The sequence below is a fragment of the Olea europaea genome, unplaced genomic scaffold (assembly GCF_002742605.1).
Source record: "Olea europaea var. sylvestris unplaced genomic scaffold, O_europaea_v1 scaffold83, whole genome shotgun sequence".
In the NCBI taxonomy this organism is placed as follows: Eukaryota; Viridiplantae; Streptophyta; class Magnoliopsida; order Lamiales; family Oleaceae; genus Olea; species Olea europaea.
Window position 1 is genome coordinate 952,788 of NW_019266740.1, and position 9,561 is coordinate 962,348.

The window sequence follows — 9,561 nt, forward strand, 5'->3', positions numbered from 1 at the left end:
TGATTTGATCCAGTTTTGGATAGAACTTGTTTGAGTTTGTAAATTTAAAATTTTTTTTTTCTTATTTGAAAATTAAAATCAACATATGATCTATTGCCCTAAGTCTTTAGCTTCTATGGATACGATTGGTCACTAGCACAGAATTCACACATTAGCAACATAGAGGTATGTAGTAGTGTCATAAACCATGTGAAACTTATGAGCTTGTGAGTTCAGACATGCTGTTTTGACTTGATTGCCTCGACTTTTTCATCATTAAAATTTTGACGTCTCACGACAATATTGAGGGTTCGTTTTTTTTTTAAACAAATAGCTTTTTGTTTTTACACACATTAAACTTAGAAATCAACAAAAGCATAACGAGGTGTCAAGATCTTATTGGTAAGACAGGAAAGTCAGACAATTGATTTAAACTCGCTTTTTATGGGCAAGTCTAGGTTTTTCTATTAGTTTGTCGTATTTCTCGAATCTCTTCTCCTTTGATGTCTTAAGGCCATAAAGAAAAATAATAATGATATATTTGATTGGAATTGACTATTGAGATCTGAGTTCTTATCTAAACAAGAATAATTTTAGCCAACAGGCAAGTTGAAAGTTTTGATAATATTGACATAGATTGAACAATCATCTCAACATTGTATTCTTTTATTTAATATGTCAAATTGAACTGAACGATATAGGATACAACTCATCGCTAATTTCATACATTTCTTTTTTAGAGCATTCCATCTAATTTAATGTATCAAAACATATCCATCAGCGGATTATAAATACACATTTTTTTTTCTTTTTCTTTTTTGATAAAGAAAGACTGTATAAGTTGTTAGAGAAAATAGTTTAACAGTGCAGTGTCAATTATAAATAGAACCGAGTTGAGCATATAGGTCCAACTCTTACAGAACTCTTACAAGGGTCTCACATGGGGTGGGATCGGAGTTTTTTTTTTTTTTTTTCAATTTTTATTGCATCGACGTCCGGGTGGGGACTGATCCATGTGAGGGCTTTGTAAGATCCCGTGAATATTTGCCCTGTAGGCAGTACACAAGGCATTATTCTTATAAATAACATGAAGAATATAGAGCGGGGACAGGCACCCACGTGAATAAACTTACCGCACCCTGAAACTCTTGTCTCAGTATAGTGTCGTTATGTATTTGAATTTCAAATACAAACATAATAAATAAAATATTCGACTTAATTACAAGTAATTTGACTTGTAAGCTAAGTCAAATGTTTTCGAAATGGTTCAAATTATGATTTGGAATCAATTATGACAATAAATGAACGGTTGCAGTAGCAGAAGTGTGGACAGTTACAAACTTTAATGTAAAGCAACAGAGAAGACAATACATCTGTGTAAAAAGCCATTGATGGTGGGGGCAAGACTCCCAACTGCTGACATAATTTCTCAGCATATTTGTTCTTTCAAGAACAAGAAATTCATTACCACTCACCCAAAAAGAAAATCCCAACTTTTAGTTCCTATAAATCTCTCAATGATTTCCAATTGTTCTCAAGGAATCTAGGTGATTTGGTTGCTTTGATAAAGGGCTTTGGAGGATCAGAAGGAAGTAAAAGATGACAGGGGGAGAAGATGCAGATGGAAAATGGAGGTAATTTGATTTCATCTCATTAGTATGTGTTTGTGTGTGAAATTTAATCAAAATATGAAATGGGTTTTTGTTCAGTGAGGAAAAGATTGAAGGAGAAGAGAGTGTGAGGACAGTGGCTTGTCTTAGAGGAAGATTACTAGCTGAAAGAGTAGCTTCAAGAAATGCAAAAATGGAGGCTGAACACTTGGGAAACAAGGTATCTGTGAGTGTGAGTTTTCAGACTGTGAATCTACTTTCCCTTGATATTCTACATTCCCTTTATATTTTGATCAAGTTGAATTCATTTGAGATAAATTTCTCTTAATCCCAAAATTATAACAAAATTCGGAATTCCCCAGTTTTCAAATCTTTTTCTGTTTCTCAATGTCTGAAATTTTCAGTTGATTGAGCTGGAAAATCTGTTGAAAAAAGAAGGCAAATCAAGAAACAGCGCAGAGAAGAAGCTAAAGTCCCTAATGAAAAAGCTCGAAACCAATAACATTTCATATGATTTATCTGAATCAAGCTTACTGGATAGGAGTGACATCACCTCTACATCTTCAGCGTCTTCAAAATCTGAAGATAAAAATTCCCAAATGAAAGATTTTCCAGTTTGTTCAGTGGCGAATATCAAGTTCCCAGTAGAGTTTGATCATTTGAAACGCAATGATTCACAACCAAGTATATCCGATGAAAGCCATGGCAACCCAGTAAATGAAAAGAACTGCACCTCAAGTGAACTGGATTGCAAGCAAAGTCATCAGTATCAAGGGACCGAAACCAACGGACTCCCGTGTCCAGCCGACCCTAATCCTGAAGTTATGGATCCATTGTCTCGGAATTCAGCGAGGACCAGCGAGTTTGAGTACAATCAGAATTATAATATTGCAAGTACAGACGAAAGGTAAGGGTTAGTACCATTTATTGAATGTTGTTCTGTTTTTGCACAATTCTTGAACAATTCCTGAATTAGAATTCCTTGCCAATGTTTTTCTGGATTAACATCCTATATATACATGTTTGTTTATAAGAATATATGATGTTTCAGTATAACCAGATTGTGATCTGACGGAAATTGTTATCCTTTATAGTGTGAAACCTTCGGCACAAGAGGAGGTGAACCAAGAAAATGATCAAGATCAAGAAAAGAACCAACAAAATGAAGAAGATGACGAAAATCATGTAGATAACTCGTTGGCATTAGTTCCGGTCGAGAAGCTAGAGACGAAGCAAACCATTGATCCAGAGGTTCTCGATGCTACTGTGAAAGAAGTGCTTGATTCTTTAAGGCATGCTAGAGAACAACTACAGAGCTCAATGGAGAGAAGACGCAGAAACATGAACATAATTAAAGTTGGGTAGACAAATTATTCACGTGGGACGACGATCATAATGTTGCCACGAGCTTAAATTAACTTTTAAGCACTATCGTGAATCGATGCATAAATATGATAAAGTACTTGATCCTAATAAAATTGATCAACTTTTTATGCACTGATTTAGGCTGTTACTATATTGTGAAACCGTTTAAGTTTGACGTTGATTTTCTACTGGAGAAGTTGAACGATCATTCTACTTTCAAAAACAACTTGTTTTTGGCAATACTTCATATAAGGGAGGTTAAACGACAAAAGCCCCCAAAACATAACCCAGTAGTGCAAAAGACAGGAGTAAAATAACCACAGCCTTACATACAGCTATAGTGTGAGGATTTGATTTCTAAAATATAGAATTGGACTCTTTATGAACATCAGTGTACAGACAAACTCTTGTTCCCTACGCTGTTGGGACACATCCCGCGATTTACCTCCTTCACAATGCTCTTGGGACGGGACGGTGAAAGCCCTCAAAGTTGGAGTTCAACCTTTTTTCTTTTAAAGGTAAATGACAAAAGATAACTAGACCGAAATCTTTGAACTTATAGATGGAATTTCAAGGTAAATGACATTCTACCTACCAACTCGGTTCGAATACTTTCAAGGAAACTTTTATGATCAAACAAGAATTAGGTACTAGTGGCCTTATTATTTTATATCGTATTTGATGGGTTTCCAACAAGGGATTACGCAGCGCCCTCATGCTTCTGGGTTGATGTATATGTTATTTGCTGCTACTTTTGGTTGATATCTGTTTACTGGGGACATTGTTGTAGCAATTACTTGGAAAATAACTAACTTCATAAGTACGAGAAAAAAAGTGACATATACAAGTTACTTAAAATCAATGTTTACCTTTTTTGAAGATTAGCAAGATATTCACTAGTTAGAAGACCATTTGCACTCGAGACGGGGGACCAAAACGTAAAAAGCCATAATTCGCATATGGACATTTCAATTATATCATACCATAGAAACACAGAGACGTTCATAACTAAAAGGTTCACTAATACACTCGTCTTTACATAAATGACACGAAAAATAATAATAATAATAATAAATAAAAAGGTATTTTCTCCCCTACAAGATTATTAAAAGAAAAAACTGGAGTCAAAGAACCTCCTCCACTGATTTCTGCACATTCGACAACCCTACAACGTTCACCCGATGAGACCATAACTGATTGCCAAAAAACTCCCTTGTGTTCATAAATCCCAAATGACCAACCATATCAGAAATTCTGAAATTTTAAACTACTGAACTCCTAAACTAAATTTAAAAACTGAACTTTCAAACAGACTCCAACCAAGCAATCCATGAAGATTTTACGAGTGCAGACATGCCAATTCTTAATACATAAATGGCACAGAAATCATGCAAGAAAGTATTCTTATTTAAGATAATGCTGCCCCTGAAATGCAACATGACGATGGAAATCATTTAGCACATATACTTAATTCTTCTCCTGGTTCTAGAGCAAGCGAACAAAATTTTTGTGAAAATTTGGAACTTCTGATTTTAAAACCCATTTTCTGAATAGTCAAACATAAACATAAATGAATAGAACATAAAAATGCAAATATATTAAAAGATGAGATATCAGCAAAGCTTTGCTATTCAATAAAACCTATAAAATCTTAACATTCTGATTTGGGGGGGAAAAAATGAAAGAAGAAGCAACATTCTGATATCTTAAAATATGCAAGAATGATCTGGTCGAGTTTTAGGAGTGCTATTGCTGATTTTCAATCTCAAATTGGAGTGGACCACAGGTTGACATTGATAAACTTCAGTAAGTTATTCTGGACTAATGCATGCAGCATGAAAGTGCAAAACAGAGATGCTCACATTAAACCAATCACAAGAGGGGGAAATATGTGTGTGTGTTTTTTGTCGAAGAAGTCACAAAACTAAGTTCCACAAAAAGGAAAAAGAGAAACCAAGAATGAAAGAAAGATGGGCTAAGTGGTAAAAATTATCACACACACACGACTCTGCAAGTTGTTAATTTTTTCCAATCCTTGTATTAAGTATTTTTGATATGGTCGTTATGTCATTTCAGATATAATGTAACACAAACAGTGTAATTGTGCCAGGCCTCACCAGGTAAACCATAACTGAACCAAAAACTAGAAAAATAGAAATACCATGATCTACGTCAATGGAGGTGAGCTAAAAGGGTGTAAATGCACAGAATCCATGTCAGAGAATTGTACGTAAAAGCTACTGGGAGAAAACAAGATGTTACTAATACAACCTGAAAACCTGAAAAGGAAAAAGAGAAGGGAACATCAGAATCTGATGTGCACATTCAGCATTTAGAATTATAGAAGTGCATGGAAACCAAGCATATAAAATTACCTATAAGCATATCTTACTGTTGAATAAAGACAACAGTTATTCAGGTTCCTTCACCAGCCTTGCTTGCAATAGCTGTCTTCTGAAATGTGCACATAGAATAATCAATACGGAAGAGACCAAAAGTTACAAGGAGAATATACACCTTACTTCCTACATATAATGCATTTATGGTAACTTAGCACCTCATTGTTTCCTTCTATTTTTGCTTTTGACAGGGAACCAGATTGTGGTTGTGAAAACCTGAAAAATAATTTAGGACATTCATCAGGCTCTATTAGAGGTCACTTGTGCGCATATATAATTTTCACCTTTTTATTTAATAAATGATAAATAAGTTGAACAAAACATCATTTAGATGAGTATTTGTACCATACAAGAACAAGTATGACCTGTCTATTTTTTACAACAAAAATTTGAATTGAAGTGAAGATTGTGTTTGTTCGACATTCTATGGAGAACTTCCATTAAAATTAACTGTGGGTCAAAAAATTTACTACTTGCAATGATTTTTTTAGTGACGGAAAATGAAAACAACAAACAATTTTTGGAAAACAATTCTAAGCACAAATGAAAAGTTGCCCTGCAAATCTACTTAATTGCAGAATAAAAACCCCATACTAATAGCTGCACACAATCTACTGTGTTATGTTAGGCACCTATCAAAATACAAAGAAGAAGATGATAAATATGTGGCAATGACCTTAATTCTCTTGCTTTCTTTTTCTCTTCCTCTGCTGAATCAGTCTTGGTAACAGATCCAAACCTAGCACCTCTAGCCTTCTTCTTTGCTTCCTCGTCAGCAGGTGCAGACTGTGCAATCCCGAACCTGAGGAAGAACCATAAAATGTCAAACAAACATACTACTGAAAATCACAAGTCAATGTCCGGTGCGCAAAAGCAACAACCTCTCAGCTCTAGCTTTCCTTTTCAGATCCTCTGATTGCTTTGACAAATCTGATCCCTGCGAGGCAGTACCAGTGCCAAACCTAGAACAATCTGATGCAATTAGATACGTGGACCCACTAAATATGCCACAATATTCTGCAGCATAAGTAACAGAAATTGTAATCGGAAGACTCTAAAGGAATGTATGGATAGCTTCTACCTCTGTCCCTTTCATTTTTTTAATATTTTATTTTTTTGGTAGAAGAGCTTCTTGAGGAAGTCCTCTAAGAGCAGCACTTCTAATCAGACAAAGCACTTTCGAAAAATTATACGTATAGGCCCAAAACAACTTTTGACTTTTTAAAAGTCATGCCAAATGGCCCTAAATGGTATCATGGATGCACTGAGTAGTCAAAAGAAATAAGCATATTAAAAGGAGATAAACATCGGCTGACATATAAAGAAATAAAGAATAAGTTCAGTGCCAATAGCCCTTTCATCAGCCAAGCAAAGTATTCTTCACTGACGGAGTAAAGATACCAAAATTCAAGACCTAATCACTTCAGTGATAAATAACACCAGAAATCAACCAATTACATGAGCAACACTGCCTAGACAAGCAGAATTGACATTGGCCCCGTTGAATCACATTAATTTAAGAATGAATGAAAAATATAGCCGTTACTAGCGTTACGGGTGCACACAAGAGATAGAAAGTCAGATATGGTACGGATAACGGTCATATTTCTGTGACCAAAAAAGGGGAAACAAACAAGGGCATAATTCAGTTATATGGACAAACGATATCTAGAAGAAATGCTAGTAAATCAAGTGATGTTGCAATCCCATGTAGCAAATTGGATATATGAAAGAAAGAAAAGCAGCTGCCATTTCTACAAGGGAAGATGGAAAAGAACACCGCAATCCCGTTTAAAAGATCATATACATAATCCCTTCAAATAACACCATATAAAAAGAAATTGAAAGGGGAACGGCATATTGCGAGTCAAGAGAGAAAACCCAGTGGACTGAAATTTAGAAAACCTACTCTTGTGTTTCTTTTCATTGAAACGTGCGCTAACATTTACTATTTATTTTATGAAACAAAATTTTAAAGCAAAACCAAAAGGAACGGTATTATCCCCAAATTTAGTCAAAAATCGTGGCTAAGACCTTAACCCTAATTTTCGTATACGAGTACTCAAAATCATAACGAAGCAGGAATTTTATAGAGAATTAGAACACCTCTCAGCACGAGAATTGCGCTTCTCTTCTTCAGAGAGCTGGACAGGCATTCCAAAGCGCTCGGCTCTCTTCACCTTCTTCTGAACATCAGTAGACGCTGTGCCGGCGTCAACATCATCAGCTTTCACAGCCTCCGTGATCGGCTTCACCTTCGATTCGTCGTCTCCGTCGGCGGAAGACGGTGGCGGTTGTTGTTCAGTTGGATTAGAATCTGATGGAAATTTATTCATTTCGACTTCTGGTGCGGTTGTCGCGGCCATCGTGCGTGAGAGAGAGTGAGAGAGATTATTCGAGCCGCGTAAAGTTATTTCTAGCAATGTGAAGTGAACATGAAGATTTTTGCACGGTAATTTTGCCTTTAGTACTGGAATTGATGATTTTTATTTCCTTTTTCTGCTGCTACGTGCCTACCGTTCGCAGTGGCAATTCTCAACCTATTGTCGGGTCCAATAGAAGTGCGTTTTAACGCGCGTTTAGTGTAAACTAGTCATAGTAGAAAATGTTTTATATGCGCTATAAAAATAGTATTGTAAGATGTAAGAATATAAAAAATAATTTCTTGTTTGAGTCTCACTATTTTCTCATTAAAATAAAAATATGATCGTTATCCACTACATCAAGCCACCACATTTGACTTTTTATCTCTTGTGTGGAGCTCATAACGACTATATTTTTCATTCTCATTTTTAAAATAATGTGACTCAAACGAGGGCTTAATATGATTTGTTAATGTGGGATGAACTTTTGATTCAAATAAAATAAAAATCATTTTGTAAAAATAATTTAAATATTTAAATTGAGGAAGTCAATTAGAATATTCTCTCCATTTACCCTTTTGATCTGAACTAAACATCCTACGAATATCATCATTTTCTTATATTCGCTTAATATACATTAAATATATCAATTAAAATAATTTATTATAGATACACATTATGTCTCCCATTTATCTTCTCTGTATCTTGATATTTATTGATTAAATTAATTGGAAGAAAACTAGAAAACTATTCATCTTTTTGTTCCAAAATTTTTTTAATGAATTTAATTTACCATTCAATCAAGTGAAATGAATCTGTCAAATGTACACTGATCATAATTAGATACTTGACAAATTAATTCATAACAATATTGTTCAAATGACTAAATAAATCAAATACATATTGAAAGACAAAAAGGTAATGAATCTGCCAAATATGGTTAAATAGATTAAGTATATATTGAAAAATGAAAAGTAAGGTAACTAATGTGTCAACTATACATTCATTATACCGGAATAATTAATGAAAATATGGTTCAGATGATTAATAGATTAATTACATATTGAAAAACGAAAGTAGGGTATTATTAAAATAATTAAATACATGTTGAAAAATGAAGATTGAGGTATTATTGATATACTAAAACTATATAGTAAGGCTATAATAGTCCAAAAATGATTATAACTTGATGTGATATTTATTATATTATAAATATATGAAATATATAAAGAAAAAAATTATGTCATAGTAATTTGAGTATGACAAAGCTAAGTTAATTTAATTTACTCTGTAGTAATACTTTTCCAAACATGTTAAGTTTTAGGCAATTTCGTTAAATGTACGCTGATCATAATTAAATAATTGACAAAATAATTCATGATGACATTGTTTAAATGATTAAATAAATTAAATACATATTGAAAACAAAAATGTAATAAATATGTCAAATAGGTTCAATAAATTAAAATAATAAAGTAAGGTAACGACTGTGTCATATGTACATTCATTATAACAAAGTAATTGACAAAATAATTAATTACAATATTGCTCAAATGGTTCAAATGATTTATTACATATTGAAAAATGAAAGTAGAATATTATTGAATTAATTAAATACATATTGAAAAATAAAAATTAAGATATTATTGAATAATTGAATTATAGTAAGAATATAATTGTCCAAAAGATGATTCTCACTTGATATGATATTTAATATATTATAGATATATGAAATATATAAAGAAAACAAATCATGTCATAGTAATTTGAGTATGACAAAGCTAACTTTATTTAATTTACCTTGGAGTCATATTTTTCCAGCCTGTTAAGTTTTAGGCAAATTTG

At 33.4% G+C, this 9,561-nt stretch overlaps 2 protein-coding genes across 4 annotated transcripts; one reads left to right on the plus strand and one right to left on the minus strand.

Moving 5' to 3' along the window:
- Positions 1 to 1,300: 1,300 nt before the first annotated feature.
- On the plus strand, positions 1,301 to 3,133 carry LOC111391770. Of its 2 annotated transcripts, none has more exons than XM_023017028.1 (4): positions 1,301 to 1,613; positions 1,689 to 1,821; positions 1,994 to 2,496; positions 2,684 to 3,133. In XM_023017028.1, the coding sequence occupies exons 1-4, from the start codon at positions 1,579 to 1,581 to the stop codon at positions 2,952 to 2,954; spliced, it is 942 nt and encodes a 313-aa protein (XP_022872796.1). In that variant the 5' UTR covers positions 1,301 to 1,578; the 3' UTR covers positions 2,955 to 3,133. The 2 variants fall into 2 exon arrangements, with proteins under 2 accessions (XP_022872796.1, XP_022872797.1); XM_023017029.1 differs by having other exon boundaries at positions 1,307 to 1,613; positions 1,689 to 1,809.
- Positions 3,134 to 3,916: 783 nt separating this feature from the next.
- On the minus strand, positions 3,917 to 7,802 carry LOC111391771 (protein MODIFIER OF SNC1 11-like). 2 transcript variants are annotated; one of them, XM_023017031.1, is made up of 6 exons: positions 7,460 to 7,802; positions 6,235 to 6,315; positions 6,030 to 6,155; positions 5,512 to 5,569; positions 5,330 to 5,408; positions 3,917 to 5,225 (listed from the first exon to the last, which is right to left on the minus strand). In XM_023017031.1, exons 1-5 carry the CDS (start codon positions 7,717 to 7,719, stop codon positions 5,370 to 5,372), a joined length of 564 nt encoding a protein of 187 aa, XP_022872799.1. In that variant the 5' UTR covers positions 7,720 to 7,802; the 3' UTR covers positions 3,917 to 5,225; positions 5,330 to 5,369. The 2 variants fall into 2 exon arrangements, with proteins under 2 accessions (XP_022872799.1, XP_022872798.1); XM_023017030.1 differs by having other exon boundaries at positions 3,935 to 5,233.
- Positions 7,803 to 9,561: the final 1,759 nt, after the last annotated feature.